This window comes from Odontesthes bonariensis, chromosome 20 (genome assembly GCF_027942865.1).
Source record: "Odontesthes bonariensis isolate fOdoBon6 chromosome 20, fOdoBon6.hap1, whole genome shotgun sequence".
Classification (NCBI taxonomy): domain Eukaryota; kingdom Metazoa; phylum Chordata; class Actinopteri; order Atheriniformes; family Atherinopsidae; genus Odontesthes; species Odontesthes bonariensis.
This window is the reverse complement of record NC_134525.1, coordinates 9,756,215-9,775,730: the sequence shown is the minus strand read 5'-3', so window position 1 is coordinate 9,775,730 and position 19,516 is coordinate 9,756,215. Positions and strand designations below refer to the sequence as shown.

The 19,516-nt window shown below is 42.3% G+C and overlaps 1 protein-coding gene across 2 annotated transcripts; it reads right to left on the bottom strand.

Moving 5' to 3' along the window:
* Positions 1-6,251: 6,251 nt before the first annotated feature.
* LOC142369963 (inositol monophosphatase 1-like) lies at positions 6,252-10,286 on the bottom strand. Of its 2 annotated transcripts, none has more exons than XM_075452382.1 (9): positions 10,122-10,286; positions 9,288-9,383; positions 9,058-9,197; positions 8,873-8,977; positions 7,911-7,956; positions 7,708-7,816; positions 7,481-7,589; positions 6,574-6,725; positions 6,252-6,482 (listed from the first exon to the last, which is right to left on the bottom strand). In XM_075452382.1, the coding sequence occupies exons 2-9, from the start codon at positions 9,348-9,350 to the stop codon at positions 6,355-6,357; spliced, it is 852 nt and encodes a 283-aa protein (XP_075308497.1). In that variant the 5' UTR covers positions 9,351-9,383; positions 10,122-10,286; the 3' UTR covers positions 6,252-6,354. The 2 variants fall into 2 exon arrangements, with proteins under 2 accessions (XP_075308497.1, XP_075308496.1); XM_075452381.1 differs by lacking the exon at positions 10,122-10,286 and adding an exon at positions 9,550-9,747.
* Positions 10,287-19,516: the final 9,230 nt, after the last annotated feature.

Genomic DNA, 19,516 nt, shown 5'->3' with positions numbered 1-19,516 from the left:
AAAATTATGTGATTTTGACACTTTCTGCACTTGCAATCTTTTTGGTTCATTACATCATCTATTGCTAATGTGCTGTAACTGTCAAGCACAACAATTTTTCTCTAAAACCCCCAAGACAAAGCTCCTTCCCATGGCTACCTAATTATGTACAAAAATATGGATGATATTACATACAAAATTTTAATGGAAGCACCTCTTTGCTTGTCAAGATAATTCATAGGGAGGCAGCTGCTCCAGTGATGCAAAGAAGGTAGAGTCACAGTAGTGTCACTTCTTCGTTAGTCCATTGACAGAATTACAGTAACTAACCGTCAAATCATTATTTATGTTGTTTAGGTTTTTGAAGCCATGATGACATACTTGGGATGACTTAGTTCTAAGAATTACTGCCCGCCGTGATCTTCAATCACATCATATTGAATACATTTTGCTTTCAGACTGTGTCATTGTAGCGGGAGTGAATTGTTCCATAAGAAAAATAACTGTTTCTGCTTTTATCCACATCAGGCAAATCTAACACAATGAAAACTCAAGGAAACGTCACTATTTTATACATTTGTCATCAGTCAGAAAACCAAAACACCAACATATTAGCTTTTTGGCTTCATTGGCTGTTATGCTCTCTGTACATTTGCCAATAGGACTGTTCAAGCCATTTCTCCTACAGAGAAAGGTTCTTTTAAACATGAATGGGAGTTCTGAATGTGACAAATTGAAAAGGTAATGGCCACAGGCTTTGTGCAGATGGTGGATGCTGTGAACCGTGTCTGAATAAGGAAGGCTTCTGGGTCCCATTTCTTTCCAGGCTGCTTGGGTCTGTGTCTTCTTTCTACTAAATGTCTTTGGATTTTTGTGCACGGGGTTTATGAGACTTTCCTTCACCTAAATGCGTCCCCCACGGGGCAACGACAGCCCATAATTACTTTTGTTGACAATGTGATCACGAGTGTAACTACATGCGAATTGTAAAAATGGCATCCATGAAGGTGACGGCTGTGGTTGAATTGTAAAAATATTTATTTTCAGTCCTAAACCAAGTGGCTTAAAGGAGAAGTTAGGTTTTTTTTTTAAAACCTGGAACTTATTTCTGGCATAAAATATGTTCATCTACTCACCGATAACAGTTTGATGAAAGTCGGCGTCCTTCGGAAGATATTTAGATCGCTGGAGATCCGCGTATATCCATATAACGGGAGAGAACAGGGCAGAGACGATACAGCCTCTAAATAAGGCATTATCTGTCTTTATTTCACCAATACTTTAAGACCAATGAATCAATGAACGTGTACTATTGCACTGTTAGCTCAGAGCTGCCGTGTTGTTGTTGTTATCCGGGCTATCCTATCTGGGGGCTTTCTACACATGTTTACTGGGATGACATCATTGACGCGCACCTCTGCAGCACAGCTCATTCACTCCGTGCTCTGTGACGGTCGGCTAACAACATCCTTTCTGGAATCACTTTTCCGGTTTAGTTCCTTCCTCTCAGAACAACAACACCGCCATTTTTGAAAGCGTTTACTGTGTGCCGGTCAATATTTGGTCAAAATTATTTGCATTTCAATATCAACAAGCTCCAACTCCAACAACAGCCTTTCTCTCTCAGTCGCCATCGTTCACTGTGAGGAGTGGAACGGAGCCGGAAGGTAATCAATCAAACAACGACTTTCACGATAGACGTCGCGAGATTGGGTCGTTTAACGTAGCGAAGCCTGCGAGGTGAGGCTGCGTTTCAGTTTTATGCTCCTAAGATCTGGAACAGTCTTCCAGAAGATGTGAGACAGGCCTCAACTCTGACAATGTTTAAATCCAGGCTGAAAACAGTTCTATTTAGCTGTGCATATGACACCTGAAAGTATTTTATCTGCACTCTTTGCTTTTAAATTAATTAATTAATGATTATTTTTATATTTTCATTTTTCCCCCTCTTCTTTGATTGCTTTTAACTGTGTTTTGATTTTTATCTTTTAAATGCCTTGTCTTTAAGTAAAGCACATTGAGTTGCCTGTGGTATGAAATGCGCTATATAAATAAAGATGCCTTGCCTTGCCTTGCCTTACTGATCGGGAGGTGAATTGCCTCGCGTATCCGACATCCCGACGGAGAACTTTGAAAGGACGGAGAGCCTCTCCATGATTACGGAGACGGATTGACAGATTGACGGATAGCGACGGAGAAGCATACCGAGGCCTTAACTTCACATGGAGTTTGCTACTGCTAGTTTTTTGCAACATGGCAATTTGGAAATACGCAATAACGAACCATGTTACCAGCAGCAGTAGCAAATTCCGTGTAAAGATGCTGCTGCGGCGGCAAATATGGTTATCTTGATTAAAGAACATTTAATAGCTTCATATAACATTAGTAGTTAGAAATATATAAACTGACATTTCATTGAGCCAAGTTTCTGAAAATGTTGTTTATGGCACATCTGAATGAAAGCACAGCTAATATCTACTTTTTAAGCTTCTCTGGCTAAAAATACACACCTTCTAGTCTTGGCTGTCAAATCATAAGATGGAGCATTTTACATGTGGAACAGGTATGCCAAGGCTAGATATAGGACTCTAATGTGTAGAGCAGAAGATTTCGTTTCAACATTGTCTCTATTGTTCTGATACAGACCACTGGACATTCCTTTAGGAGATAGATGTTGAGTTCAGCCATTATTCTTACAGTTTGACATGTTTTTGACAAGTCTCTTTTATAGTTCTCTGTGAGACAAATGTTCTGTCTTTATACGTATTCTATTTCAACAAAATGGCACATTTAGGTACACGCAAACTGCTTGGTTATGGTTTAAAAAAATTAAATGTACAGGGATAAAAAAAAATAGCGTTTAGAAAAGAAAAATGGTAATAATGAACATACAACCTGGACCTGCAACCTGTCCAGGGTGTAGCCAGACTCTCAATTTGGATTAAGCAGATAGAGAAAAACGGATGAATGGAGCTACTTTTTAGTTGAAAGAGCTGAAGCTCTCCTTCTGATGGTATAAAATCATGTTTAGAAACATTGCTTATAACAATTACAAGTAGGGATGGAAATTATTAAGATTTTGTTGATAGCAGTGACAGTATTGATGCTTCTTAGCGATATGTTTCTTTATAAATTCCCTTATCAAACTTTCCATGAGGAAACAAGTACACTACACTACAGAATAAATGTTGGCTTTAACATCTTTATGAGCCTCATACGGATAATGTGAATCCAGATTTAAACTGATTAAATGAGATTATAAACATGCATCTTGACAGTTCTGGATAATTTTAGCCTACCATCCATGAGCTGTTAGCAACGTGAGAGCTAATGTTAGGTATGTCAAAAGTCTCTTAATCAAATATTGTTTTCATTTAGAAAATGTGCTAATCATTGTGCTTATCTTATTAAGACACATTATGTTTTCCATTGATTTTAGATTATCTGCTCAGTTGATAAGCAGAGGCATTTGTGCTGCAAGTACACAGAGCATCAAATACATACTTGAATCAAGGGGAAGATGTTTTAGCATGTTGCTGGTGAAATAATCATTTTTGCAGATATTAGAAGTAGCGCTGTCTTTCGTTGTAAAATTTAGACATATTTCAAACCGCTTCCTCCTCTCTGCCCTGACTCAGTTTTCACCACAACCAAACACATGTTAATTTGCAAAGCGAGCACATTGCTTTAGCATCGATGAAGGAGCTGACAGGGGCGCACAGTTCCAATGCTTTGTAAAAATTTGGAACTGGTCCTCAATTCAAATCCATAGCTGTAAACAGATCTACGGATCTTTAGCTTCTTCCAACCTTTTATACACCATTACACCTGTAACTGGTGTACAAAGAGCTAATAAATGAATGATAGCAGCCACAGTGCATCCACTTATCCTTTTAAAGCACACGTTGAGTGTGCTGTCCTTATGTGTGTCTAACAAAAAATAAAACCTGAAACCCATTGGCTCTCTTCTGTGGATTTCACTGATAATCATCTTCTTAGGACAAGTTATGATTATTGACTAATGCACTATGTCGTTGTCAATAACTTGTTATCTTTCCATGCACCAAACAGAGGAGACAGAGGAGTTTATAGACATCGATAAATGGCAGAAGACTTTTAGATGCTCATAGAATTACCTTCAACTACACAAAACATATTTCCATTTTTTGCGATAAAGTGTTACCATCCAACTCAAGGTGAAATATAAGACGTGCATTTCATGTTGTAATTACTAGGGCTGGGCGAGTTAACTCGTTATTATCGCGTTAACTTGTTAATTTTTTTTTTATCGCGCATTAACGCAGGTTTTATTATTTATTTTATTATTGTAAAAGTCTGTTGCTCACAGGCTTTTATTTTGTAAAAGTCTGCTGCTGTCTGCTGCGGAACCGGAAAAGAAAGTAATTGGCGGATCCACCAAACATGGAGAAGGGTACGGAAGTTCTTCCAGACGGCGGAGTCAACAGAACCAAAGTCATCTGTAAACACTGCCAAGTTGAATTGTCTTCTCACCGTAGTAGTTCCAGTCTAAAATATCACTTAAAGGCAAAACACACAACTGATACCAGCAAGTCATTCAAGGAAACACACAGTGGAGCGAGGCTTCTACATAAAAACTACAGAAAGATGCTGATGTTAAAAGTGTGTTTGCACAACAAATGTTATGGCACTTTCATTCATATGGCAGCACATTTAAAATAAAACTAAATGCTAAAAGCTATACACTACTTTTGAATTCATTTTTGGATTTTGCGTACAAATGCGATTAATCGTGATTAATCGGGGAAATCACGTGATTAATTAGATTAAAATTAAAAATTGGTGTTACGCGAATCATCCTCTTTGCATTTAGAAGCTAAAGCTTACCTCCCTGACGATGTAAACTCATTTTAAAATGCATGACATTTTGTTTAATACAACCAAAACTTATCTGATAACTGATATAACCAGTTGCTGTTATGGCCCTGGAATATTAAATGGCTGATATTTACGCTACAAGGAAGAAAAGAAAAAAAAATGCAAATTTACAAGTAAAAATGCTAAATTGACTTTTGTGAACTTGCGCGTGGCTCTCTGACCTCTGTGGCATTTACTGTATTGTCCTGCAAGGCAAATTTCAGCCATCTGGCTCCTTTGGGCAAGTTCAAGCAAATGTTAAGTTGCATTGTATTTGCTAATCTATGTTCTTGCCATTTTTTTACATCCTTAAGCAACATCTCACCGTGCGTCACACCAGCAGCAGATGTGTTGGGGCTTGAATACGCACAGAAACGCCAGTTATTAATGTTCCAAAGGCAGCAGCGTAAACATGTTCATAAGCCCAGCACCCCCCCTCACCCAGCCTCCTGCTGTTATTGTTGTCGGTGCTGTTGCTCCTGCTGTTTGTCCCGTTGCTTCATTCACCACCACAGCTGCTTTTCAGCCGCTCTCGGCTCGCACCTCCACCTTTTTGCCTTTTGTGGACAAAGCTTGTTGTTCATTTACAGATCAGGAAATGCATTTCTGAAGATATATATTTTTTTTAAATAAGCTCATGTTTTTGATTGGGTGTTGATCTCATCATGATGGAGGCCACAGAGGCTGTTTGCAGAGAGTAAGAAACACACCAAAGCATCATCGACACAGTAAAGCACACACAAAGGCGGCTTTGAACAATTATAATTGCTGCAAGTTAAAAAAAACAAAACAAAACAAAGAACTTAGTTTAGATCCCATCTAATTGCTGATGCATTATTGACCTCTAGTGGTGAATGAGCATAATAAATAGTGTAAACAGCAACACTACTCTCAAGCAATGAGGGGAAGTTAATTGTGAGTTATGAAACTTCACAGCAGCAGTGCTTGGAAAATAAACCTCAACACCGACTTAACTGCAGTGCTGGTGAGCAGATCTGCATTTCTTCCACGCAATTACACATTTTGGTAAGGAGGAGAAATAAAACATTTCTAAAAATGTGAATCATAACAAAATAACAGCAGTTTCGGGGCTGGGAAGGCACCCTCTAATCTGTTAAGATAGTGGGGGGGCTTAACTTTAGCAGCAACAATACTCAGAAGTGTGGAAGCTGAATAAAGCGTGCACGCACATTAAAGAAAATGTAGACACGTTAGCCAAAGGCCTGAAGGAGAGGGCGGAAAATTGCGAGGTGGGAAATTAGAGCTGTTCGCTGCTTCACTCAAAAATGCCTGACAGATGACAGTGCGTGGGGGGACTGAATTAATCTTTATGGGCAAATGTGCTGCCACTGAAAAACAAAGAAATAAAACTTGGATATAATAGCTCTGTGACTTTATTCAGACAACATTTATCAAAAGACTTTCCTCTTGTTCGCGTTACGTTTTGAAATCAACTGCAGACACGCCTCGAGAGTTTTCTTATTTCTTCTGCACCGGCGCATCGTCCCTCACAACTGGGAAGATTTCAATTTCCTTGATGATCCGTTTAGCAATAACGTCGTTGTTCGCCGACACCATCCTTCGAGACATCAGATCGAACGGTCCCCCTGCACGATCGAACAAAGCCACAGTTAAGAGAGGCGGCGCCGCCATTCAATGCCACGTTTTTCTGATCAGAGAGGGACAGAGTGTACACACCATCCACATCCAGAAGGATTCCTCCGGCTTCTTGGACTATAACCGCTCCAGCAGCAATGTCCCAACAGTGGATACCGATCTCAAAGAAAGCTTCCACTGCTCCAGTTGCCACCAGACACATATTAGTGGCAGCTGTTCCTGACCCACGCAGCCTGTCGACACAGATTAGTCAGAAGAATGGATGCAAAGAAGAATGAGCCGTCTTTACAGAGGCAGAGAAGTGAAGGCGAAATATTCCAGGCTGAGCAGAGACATCTGCAGAGATTTCCTGTCTCTAGTCGATGATGTGCAGTAGCTGCACTACCTGCATGTCTTATGAAGTGCTGCTACTCATTTCCTGTTATATTTATACTAGAACCAATAGTTTTAAGTACAGTTACAAGTTACAAGGACATTCACTCCTGTTTATTATGTGTAAACTTCAGCCAAAATGTCATCAAACGGGACTTGTTTGGTTAGATGAATAAATAAATAATGAGTAGATGGGATAATGTAGATTTGATCGATATCACAGGCGCATGAAAAATACAGCTGTTTTGGCAGGTGTTCCAAACTGTATGACATTTAGAATGAAAAGAATAATAATTTAACACACGTAGGCCTTTGAATGCAATTAAAGGAAGCTGAACTACACAACATGCTAGTTAGCATTAGCACAACTTCATTCCTGCAACTTAACAGCTGCAGGAATGATGCAAAGCAGAACCAGAACCAGAATGTGGCTTGATTTGGCTGGGTTTTAATCCCCATTCAGTAGCTTCTTTCATACAACTTTAGTTGAGTTTTAAAGAAATGCAAACCATTTGATGGTAAAGGTCCTCAGACTGAGGGTCATCATTGCATTTTGGCTCATCAGAGCAGTTCACTGCATACTGTAATAATACAATAATATGATGATTTAACTTACCCGTGCACTGGGATGCAGAGGATCTTTTGCATTGTGGAGAAGATCTTGCTGACTTTTTCTGGAGATCTATCAGTCCCATGCTCCGAAATGATGATGGACTTATTGATATCTACATCAAGAAACAAAGCAGTTACTGTTGCTATTTCACTATTTTAGAAGCCGTTGACTGTCTGTTAAGAAGAATGCATAATGTACTATAAAGAGTAATAATACTGAAGTGCATGTACCTTTCACATCAGACACCTGAATTTGTTCGTCATTGCAAAAAGCTCCCTTCCCCCTCCTTGCTTTATACATCTTGTCCTCCAAGCAGCTGTACACCACACCAAACTCCAACTATAAACATTTCATTCATAAAACCGTCACATACTGTGGTAACTTTGGATAAACTACTTTTATAAAATGAAAAATTCGGTGTCATTGGACGTACCTGTTTATTGACAGCAAAGGCAATAGACACAGCCACGAACGGGAATCTGAAAGTAAAAATGTTCATATGAATTTGAACGCTTTGCATCGCACTTGGTGATGTACGGCTTGGATGCAGCTGCCATGGAAACCCATTCCATGAGGCTTCTCTACGCACTGTTCTCAAGCTAATCTGAAGGCCACATGAAGTTTGGAGGTCTGTAGCGACCGACTCTGCAGAAAGTTGGCGACCTCTGCGCCATGAAAGGGTTTGGAACCCCTGAATTTAATAAAGTTCCCAAGATCGCATAAATTCATTTGAGATTCATTCACTTCCATTTTTATGCAATAAGACGTTGCATAACCAATTTTGAGTTGTGGTTCCCCCACGAAATGTTGCATGTGTATAAATTATAAAAAAATTAAACGTTTATGGTGGTGAAGTCTCAAAGCTCATAAAAGAAACTAAAACTGGTTGTAAAGCAGCAGTTTCTGATGTTTCTCAGCCCATTATGACCCGATGCAGCATATGCCTGCTTTTATATTTAAATCCCGATTAGACTTGTGCATCAAATCAACATTTTCAATGCACACAAATAACGAAACCCTAGGCTGTGAGTGGGTAATAACAGTGCGGGTGAGTAATGAGTAATGAGTAATGGTTCTCCGTGTTAAACTAAAACCATTTACCTGCTTCACCTACGCATCACTAATGTAAACAGAGGCGTGTTTCTTTGTCTCCTTTTAATCTTAAAACAACACTTATTTTGTTGGTTTTGATCATGTTGAAGAGCAAGTTTTCTCCTCGCGTCTGACATTTCCTTCTTATACAAGTTCTTCTGTGGGCTCAGCAGACTTATTTATACCTTACAGTTCTTATGCATTATTGTTGAGTTTGTCATCCAACAAGAAGTGCTGAGTGTGATGCACGCACAATAAGCTCCACCCCTTAACACAATGCATCCAACGGCACAGACATCTCACCCATGGACGAAGTTTGTGGTGCCGTCCACTGGGTCTATGATCCAAGTAGGCTTGTCGGTCAAGATGCACGGCTCCCCCTTAGCGACAGACTCCTCCCCGATGAAACTGCAGCACAGAGGCGGCAGAGAACCAGTGAGTATAAGCTCAGAGAAGCATTCATGTGTGCGTCTGTGTGAATGTCTCACCAGTGTGTGCCCTCTCCGAATTCCTTTTTCAGAGACCCGATGATGATCTTCTCTACCCTCTCATCAGTCTTGGTGACGAGGTCCACAGTGGAGCTCTTTGTCATGACCCTAATTTCACTCTCGCCTGCTTTCCGGATGACCTGATCGTGAAGTATTACAAAGGAATCAGCTTCTCATTCCTAAAAAGATTGTCCGTTTGGTGCATTTTTAATGTTGCAAACAAGTTGCACCTCTCCTGCTTTTCTTGCCACTTCAACAGCAAAGTCATATGCCTTCTGCCACGGGTCTCCCATTTTGTTTCTGTCTGGGTGTTTGCTCTGGAGAATCTGGAAAATAAACCAATGAGTCAGAAAATCTAGTTCAGAAAAGCGAATTAAATAAAACAGGTTTGTGAACGGTGTTAATAGGGACACGGTCTCTTGTGCCAACAAAACAGGGCAGGAAAACCACAAAAAAAAAAAAGTCCTTTAATCACACGCAGATGCTCATTACCTCCTCAAAGAAAGTTATGTGGTTGCTTTCGTCTGTTAGCAGGAGTCGCATGGACTTAGAAGGGAAGAACTCTTTTAATGTTGATCTGTATCTGCAACTTTCTTACGCAGACGGAGGTCTAAGTTGGTTGCTGTGATTAATGTTTGCTCAGATTAATCTGTCAACATTTATTTCACCTCCTCTCCTCCGTCATCCAATTTTTTGGCAGCCGGAAAGTAGAAAGACGCTCTAATAACTCTAAGTGAACGATAAAAACCGTGTGGAAAATCCGCCGTCTACAAATGGAGAGGAGGACATTTCAACTTCATTACGAATAAAAATGAGCCAACAACTCACTTACAAAGATTATGTCCCAATTAAATCCACCCCAAACTGAAACCGATTCAATATTTGCAGACAGAATGCGTTTCGATAAAGAGGGAGTTGTGTTGCTTCAAGACAAGACGTCATGCCTTAACCCTACAGAAACACACTACATGTCCCAACTTCCCACATCATATGGACCGTCTCTGCCATCAATGTATATCAGAGTAGTAGCTGATTAAATGTGTGTGTGTGAAAGAAAAGCTTACCTTGTGGAGGGGTGGTGCTGTAGGGTAGCTTGGAGGTACAAGTAGGCCTTCTTTTGAAAGGCAAAACCTTAAATTACTTCAGACTAGTGATGAGGCAACCTAAAAAGATGGCATGACAAGGTGGGAAAAGTACTAGTACCGCCCTCACAGACTTCCTACTTCTTGTGGAGGGGTCACAGGAAGACACACCCTGGTCCACACAACGATGCGCACAAGCCGACGCGAGTAGTACTCCAATGCAGGACAAATTCCTTAGTGTTGAAGTCACAACGTTTACATTTTTACTCCAGCTTCTGACAAAGCTTTCACCGTGGGATGTGGCACGGCAAACAGAGCTGCTGTCAGCTTCGTGTTTCCTGACAGTTTTGCAGATTTATGTCCTTTCATTGTTTTCCACGAGCAGGAAAAAAAAAAGAAAAGCTTGAAAGGTCCCCTGGTAAGTCGGTGTAGATTATGTGTCTGCTTTTTTTTGTGTGTGTGTGTGTGTGTGTGTGTGTGTGTGTGTGTTCCTGCTGGAAGTTTGTCAAGTCTTGACAACATCCTTATGAGCTGAGCAGAATAATACTGCAGAGACACTGATCTAAATGTGTCAATATCCTGAATGAGTGCTTGCTCATTCCTGCAACGGCTTCTCACTTTAGAGTAATTCCCCATGAGGGAATCAGAGTCAGCCTCCTCCAGTCAGCTACCCTGCCTTTAAAAGTATACAACAGAGTTTACACAGAACGCTAAAGTACACAGTGTGTGCTTGAATGTTTAAGCCCAGGAGTGACACAATTTTAACTCTCATTGAAACACGCCCTTTAGTCCTCGGGGAGTGTAAAAAGACCATTTTCTGAATCATCAAGCTTCTTCTCATGAAACCCTGACAGTTGCAGGAACTTAAATCTTGCTGCAAGACAGATTGTTCAATTAGTGGTAAATGCTGCATGTCTCAAGAGCACCGTGATGCCCCTCTTTCTCGCCTATGAAATCAAATGTGGGTGCCCACACTGTGCGCGTGTGTCCGTTCTGTCGACGTCGCACTACCCAGAAAAATATGCCGCAGGTTCTGCTCAGCTCAACAAAAGCAGAAGCAGACTCGCTCAGACATGATGTTCGCCACAGCCACACCTTGCATAACTCTGGTTCATGTGTGTAGCAATATGTTAAACCCGTTTCTGCTGTTTGCCATGACACTTGTAATGGCAGGATGTGCCTTAAAGCAAATAATTTTTAAAACTACAGGCTCCTGGAGTAAGTGAGTCATCCGATATCGAATTTCACTCGGCAACAGATTTGCTACACAGTGCTAAAAGCTGGCAGAAAACATGATCATCCTCTCATCCCAGTAACGGATTTGCAGGAAATCCTAATGCAGCTGAAATGAACAAGCGTGTGTTCAATTCTCCAGATCAGAGTGGGTTATCGCGCTGGAAGTTTTGTTTGACTGGGAGCATTGGGAGAGCAGTCGTCACCCCGTTGTCCCTGATGTGCACAGAATATAAGACGCTCTGAGAAACGTTGAGAGACATGCAGAGGGAAGTGAAAGGACAAGCACAACAAATGCATCAGTCCTGCCGTCTCCCTGGCAGTTCTCTTATGAATAATTTATCTGGAATGACGGATGTTTTGGATGTTTGGTTCCCAGGGATCACAGCTGTAATTGAGAACTGCCATGATGCTGAAGTTGCTGAAGGTCAGCGGTTCACTCTGAAAGATGAGTTTTCACAAAATGAGAGTCCTTGTATTGATGGCACTTTTGTGAGGTTGCACAACGCTAACTCCGGCACGTTACGGTCATAAGAAGCAGGTCTTTTTTTCCCCCGTTTCCCTCATTTCAGGTCACATCTCAGCATACGGCCTTCTTTGATCCCCGTTAAATGCACTGCACGCAAATCAAACAGCTTCTCCAAAAATGGTTCCAAGTTCAAAATTCAGCTGCTTTTTTAACAGAAACTATTTCTTAAATGTTTTTTTCATGTTGAAACATTTGCAGAGACGCCTCCCTCGTACTTGTGCTCTGTGCAATGGCAATAAAGTTGAATCTAATGTATGGTAGTCTGCCTTTGTCATTCCAGACCTGGCGTATCTGAAATCAGGTTAAGATGGGAATCATTTTAAGCTTTGAAGTTGTTCTTGTAGTCATCGTTAAATGACTGTCTATAATTACAGATTTCATAAATTAGAGGAGTTTCCTCTCAACGTGACCTGTGGAAAGGTACACATGTAAGTATGTGGTGTTACTTTAGAAGCCACGCCTCTTAACCAGTCAAATTGGATGAGAGAGGAGCTGGATATGGGCTGATTGGATGAGCATTGAAGTTGGATTCACCTGTGGGTCACAGTCGGATGTAAAGCAGCTTAAGTGGCCTGATTTAATTCTCCCAACCACTCTGCATTAACTTTAGTATCTAAACACTTAAAAATGTTTTCCAAGAAATCACAAACACCAAAATACCATAAAGATTATCTTGAAGTTGTTTTTTTGTCATCTTTGGGCCACATATTGGACCTCTGGCGACATAAAGTGCATGGGAGATCATCCACAGTAAGCGTAGAAACATTCAGGGGTGTGGTTGTTAAGAGAAATAATGTGGAATAGTTGCTGAAGGAAAGGTCGACATGGTTCTTCATGAGCTGATTAGGACATGAAGACCAGCAGTGCAGCTGAGGGAAGCTTCAGGCCGGCGGTTTATTGCAGCAAGAGGGAATTCTTCCTGATGGAGAGCCGCAGGGTGTCTGTTAACAACCTGCCATTATTCCTCAAGGGGTCTGCTAAGTGGACTCGCATTGCATGTCCCATCATCCAAACCAAAGCAACCGAAAGTATTTCACGTGGTCTAACCATGTATCCATCAGGAGGGGTTAACTTTACAGTTAACCCACATTCGTGAGTGTCGCTCTGGGCTAAATGCTAACACGAGCATCCACATGGATGTTGGAAAGGTTTACCATCGACGTGCATCGTCTAAACACGCTGACATTAGATAACTGCAGCTGGGGCTCATGGGAGGAAGACTCAGTTACACCAAAAAGAGGAAATCTTCATCAGATTTCAGTTATCAGGCCCAGGTAGTCCCGTCCCCCCCCCCCCTTTATCTTTTTAACAGCAGAACAGCATGGAATACATTCTTTTGCCTAGTGGAGGAATTAAGAAACAGCTCTGATACCGATACCACAAGTAAACAGAAACATTAATATCCATCCAGTAATCATGGCGATCAAAATGTTAAATAAGTTATAATGGACAATGCAGCTAATCTAAATGCATATATGATATGATGATGATATCCAATTACAGATACTACTGTGCACTGGAATTCATAATCTGGGAATCATAAAGCAGTCAGTATAATAGCTGTGCATCTATTATAGATGCAAACAGCAAATTTAGAATGAAGCATTCAATAATCCTGAGGATCATAAATGAAAATGTAATGGCACGCCATAAAGGTTCTCCAGATATTTTAGTTCGAACCAACTTTCCACCCGACATTGTTAACACATCCGATAAAGGCAGAGGAACACCACAGAAATGTGTGACAATAAAACCAGCAAAGAGAGACACGACAGAGTAAATGAGCAAAATAGAAAAAAAGTGGCTGAAAAGAAAAAAAGATATGCCAAATAAAAGCCCAACTAAAGTGTCCCAAACTACCTACAGAGCCCGACTCTGTGGTCCCCACGGGTACATTTCTGGGATGTAACAGGAAAACAGATTTTCTGCAAAGAACAATGGTTGGCACCGCTTATTGGCAACCAGCTCATAAAGTTGGAATATGAGAAGTATGAGGACATGGATACCCACGACACCTCCAGGAGGCTAAACAGCCTAATGCCAGCCATCACTGCTCCTCACACCACAACAACCACAAGCTACCCCAGCCTCTCACCAACTGCACACCAGTCACAGCGGGGTGGGGATTCAAACCCTGGTTCAGGTAGGGGGTAATGAAAGTATAGAGGGTGCCAGAGGTGGAGGCAGGACAAGACACACTAGCAGATTCAGCAGACAAACTCATCTAAACAGTAGTGATGTTACCTCCAACACCGAAGCTCCGAAGCACACTTCAAACCAGCCGCGGCCACTGTATTTGGGCAGGATGGGCAGAGCCCCGCCTTCCACACCCCCAACCTTTCTTTTATAGATAAAATATAGATAATTATAAATTATAAATAAAATATTTATTTCAACTTCAATCACAGTGGGAATCGTATTACACCATATTGTGGCTTGTGATGGACTTTGCGAGTGGAATCTGTTTTTATTTTCGCTGAAATATGGCCTACTTCCAGTGTGGCTGCTTAACGTTAGATCTATGGCCACTGGCCAGGGCAGATGCCTGGTCTGCCCTCAGCTAAGCCCGGCCCCGCCGCCACTTCTTAGAACTCTCGAGCACATTCTACCAATCAGAATCACTGTAGGCCCCTACGTAGCATAATATCATGTTACATTTAGCACGCCTGTATAGATGCTATTGGGGCAGGTGTATGATCTGCCCTGGACATGGAAAGGACTCAAAGGGTTTAAGAAATATATTACTCCGCCCATCTAGCCAGTGGGAACTTCAGAGCCGCCAAATTCCCCTACAAACTTGTTGGATAAAACGGATAACTATGTCGGATTTGATGAAGGATATTGGCTGTTTAATCCGGATTCACGTTTGTGGTAGGTAAAGATTTTACTTTATAGTTGCTATCTTACAAAGTTTAAGTGATTGTGAACAAAGTCTTTGCAAAATGGGAAACTGGGAGTGATTTAATGAAATATCTTAGCTTGATGAGCAAAGCAATGTTGAGACAGTAAACACTGTGTTGACAGCTTACATGTACAGTAGGTTACTTGTCTGCTAGCTTAGGTTGGAGCACTGTTGGTGTGTGTGACATGAAGCATTTTTCGGAAAAGGCAAAAAAACACGAGTCCAGCAAGGCGCATCTGAATTGTGCCATGAAATTAGCCATGCTAGGTAATGCTTTGCGACAAGTTTCCCTCTAATTGAAACGTAGGCAGTATTAATTCCTTTCACAAACTTTCTCTTCGCTCATTTTCACGGGACTTTTGTGTTTGTTGTATGGCAGACTTTTATGCGAGTGCGCACATCCCCCCCTGCGTATGGTTGCATAGATTGGCCTATTGCGTATGCTCCATAAAAGCTTGCATTTTGATAACGCAGATCATCTGCCCCGAATATTTTCCAGACCACGAGCCGCTACTGCTTCAAACTCAACAGGGTAGTTATAGTGAAGCAGTGGGCCGGAGCTTGCTTCATGTGACGTCACTGATGACGTTTGAACCACTTCACTGCTTCATTCAGACCGAGTCAGCTGACTGCTTTGAGTTGATGTGCGGAGCTTTGAACATTTTCCGCGATTCAGTGTATTCAAGATGGCTGAAGCCCCGGTTCATGTCCCCGTTCTACACGTATTATACATTACAAACAGCTCTCGTTTTTTTGATATTCAGAGTTTTGGATTATTCTCTCATGGAGCAACCATCGAGGAAGCGTTCTAAAGTGTGGGAATATTTCGACCCAAACAGTTCCTTCAGCACACCAGCCTCCTCTGTTCCCTGTGACAGAGTATTTCCCAAAGCTGGAGAAATTGACTAAAAAAAAAAAAGAAACCGTTTGAGCCCTTCCACTGTGCAAAAACTACTTTTCTTGAATAAAAACACCTGAAGTAACACAAGCACCCTCTTTATTACACCAAGCACACTCCCAAAGAAAATGTGAATGACAAACCAAAACTTTTCACATTGTTTTTAAATTATTATTCCATCCATCCATCCATCATCTTCCGCTGGTCCGGGGGTCGGGTCGCGGGGGCAGCAGCTTGAGCAGAGAAACCCAGATGTCCCTGTCCCCGGCCACTTCCTCCAGCTTTTCTGGGGGGACCCCGAGGCGTTCCCCTGCCAGAGATCCAACGTGTCCGGGGTCTTCCCCGGGGTCTCCTCCCAGTGGGACGTGTCTCACCAGGCGTCCAGGAGGCATCCTAACCAGATGCCCGAGCCACCTCATCTGACTCCTCTCGATGCGGAGGAGCAGCGGTTCTACTCCGAGCCCCTCCCGGATGACCGAGCTTCTCACCCTATCCACCTACTGTCCTGGCGGTGAATCGCCACGCAGCACACGCAACCGCCGGCAAAGCAAAATGAAGCATAAACGTCTCGAGACATTAACGCAAGCGCAAGGGCAGTTAAAAGAGGTATAACTCAGCCTTAAGGGAGAGCCCAGACACCCTGCGGAGGAAACTCATGTCGGTCGCTTGTATTGGCGATCTCGTTCTTGCGGTCACTACCCACAGCTCGTGGCCATAGGTGAGGGTAGGAACATAGATTGACCGGTAAATCGAGAGCTTCGCCTTCTGGCTCAGCTCCTTTTCACCACGATGGGCCGGTGCAGAGCCCGCATCACTGCAGACGCCGCACCGATCCGTCTGTCAACCTCCTGCTCCATTCGTCCCTCACTCGTGAACAAGACCCCGAGATACTTGAACTCCTCCACTTGGGGAAGGATCTCATTCCCGACCCGGAGAGGGCAAATTATTATTTCATGGGTAAATTAATCAATCTTTAATGAGGTACTACAAACCCATATGTACAATACACATACATACGTGTTATTATCGTGTTATTATATGCATCACATTCGCAGGGCTTCGTATGGTGCAACAATCGCTACGCCAGTAGATGTCACCCAAGGGAATTGAATGAAGCTTCGAGTAGTGAACCACTTTATGACACAATGGTTCAAAATGATTCAATGCTTCAAAAAGCCTCGTTTTGCCATCACTACTAAACAGTCCTACAGTTACTAAAAATGCCAATAAAACCAACAAAGCCATACAGGCTCACCTAAAATGGCCACCTGGTTTCAAAAGGCTCACATGGGCCACACCCTCCACTTAAATATCTTGATTTTCTTCTTTGCTTCTTCACGGAGTCTGTTTTCCCTGAGTGCTCCCCCTGCTGGGCCACCAGCTACTATTGCTTCATCTTATCCAAATCCACTGACTGGACTTTACTGCGTCATCTGACACTTCCTTCAATATTTTCCTCACACTCCGTCCACTTAAATTTGCCTCCTTATTGTCTTATTAACTTTCTCCCCCTCCTGAACAAACTTAATTGCAACTCTTGGACCCTCCTAAGTTTACCTGCCTTCGTTTCTCGTCAATACCGGCAGCTAAGCTTCTTAATACTTGGTCATGTCGCCATGTATACCGGCCTTGTGACAGACTAACCTTACAACCTGACAAAATATGCCTTAGAGTTGCAGTACCTGAACATAACGAACATAACGGGTCTCCATTTACCCAGAGTTTCAGGTTCTGGGGAGTTAGCAATACATCATATGTTGCCCCTATCAAAAATCTAATACTCCTTTCCTCCATACTCCACAGCTCTTTCCAACTAAGCTTTTCCTTCTCTACACCTTCCCTTATCAACCACTGTCCCTGCTTAGCCTGAGCCACTGCCTTTGCACCCCTTAACATTTCCTCCCGTCTACGAACCTGCTCAACAACTAGCTTTCTCTTCTCCATGGGACCTGCTCTACTCCACACTGGTTTGCCTGGGCCAAGCCCCAAGCCTCCCCGGCCTATTTGAACATCACTGCATGTCTAAAGCCTGGTTTATAGTCGGTAACGCAAGACGCAACGCAAGACGCAACGCAAGCCCTTGCGCGGTTGCAAGCCCCCCCTTGCGTGCTTGCATGTGTCACCTCAATTTTCTAAACTTTACGCAAGACGCAAGCACAAGCCACTGGCTGTGTTCGAAACCGCCTACTACTTGTAAACGGCATACTCATCGATCAGGCAGTATGCAGAGCGTTTACACACAGTGCACTTCACTCCTGTCCGAGCCCAAATCAGCCAGCCTGAAAAGATGATTTCCCTTAATAAGCTATAAACTCTGTAAATATATAACTTTAGCAACATTTGAAACATTTTCAGGCGAGAAAGTAGTCGTTTAGACCCCCAAGGTGTTGAAAATCTGACAAAATACCGGCTATTTACAAGAAGAAGAAGCATGAATCCACTCGAAGAGGTCCTGGCGGTGAATTTGCTTTCATCATAGTAGGCTTGTCATTGAAAAAACCCGCTACTCCACCTACTGTCCTGGCGGTGAATCGCCACGCAGCACACGCAAGCGCCGACAAAGCAAAATGAAGTATAAACGTCTCGAGCCATTAACACAAGCGCAAGACGCAAGCGCAAGGGCAGTTAATTAAGTATAACTCAGCCTTAAGAGTTGCTTCTGCCTCCTGAGCTGCCATTCTTGGATTCCACTTCCTCCCCTTGGTTGGGTTTGGAACCACCTTACTACCACATCTTTATTCCCAGCTAACAGGAGCTCTGTCCTAACTTTAGTATATTTAAACTCCTCTACTAGACTAGATACTGGGAGCTGGAGTATGCTTTTCCCATACAGAATACAGAATAGATTTTAAAGTTCTGCTACTCGTCTACAAATCACGGAATGGTTTAGGTCCAGAATACATGAATGACATGCTAGTAGAGTATAAACCCAGTAGAGCTCTGAGATCTACTGACTCAGGTCAGATAGTGGAGCCCAGAGTTCAAACTGGACCCGGTGAAGCAGCTTTTAGCCGTTATGCTGCACACAACTGGAACAAACTACCAGCAGAACTGAAATCAGTCCCAACTGTACCTTTAAATCCAGGTTAAAAACATTTCTCTTTCGGTGTGCTTATGGTTGAGTTTATATCTTTCTTTTTCCCCTCTTCTTTGATTGCTTTTAACTGTGTTTTAATTTTTTTTTTTTTCTCTTTAAATTGCTTGTTTTTATGCTGCTTTATGCTGGTCTTTTAAATGCCTTGTCTTTATGTAAAGCAAATTGAGTTGCCTGTGGTATGAAATGCACTATATAAATAAAGATGCCTTGCCTTGGCTTACAGTGCCACAATACTTAAGCACCTAGGAACACCTAGCCACTTCCTAATGTAAAAGCTAACTCATCTTTCCATTTTTTCTGCAACAGATAATGAAACGATTAGTTAGCTTAGTAAGATTAGTTGGCAACCAGCTCATAAAGTTGGAATATGAGAAGTAGGACACGGTTGTGCTGTGCCATTGATGACTCTGTACACAGTAAAAGAACATTAAAATCTAAAGATGCAGGGAACTGGCAAGATTTGTTGGAGCTGTTGGCGCAAAGCTGGGGTTGACTTTGGTGATTACGCCCGCACTCCCCGCTGCAGACAAACATCCACCGCTGATTTCTGCAAAACACAAGAGCCGAGTTTGCTCGAGTAAAGCGTTTTAAAACCATTTGGTAGTCATCAGCAAACACGAGCTGGAAAGAAAAAAAGTCCACAGAGAGCAAGAGAGCGGGTTGTTTCATAGAGCATTTCAGCCTGGGAGGGGGTGGCAGGCGGCCGCTGTGCGTGTGC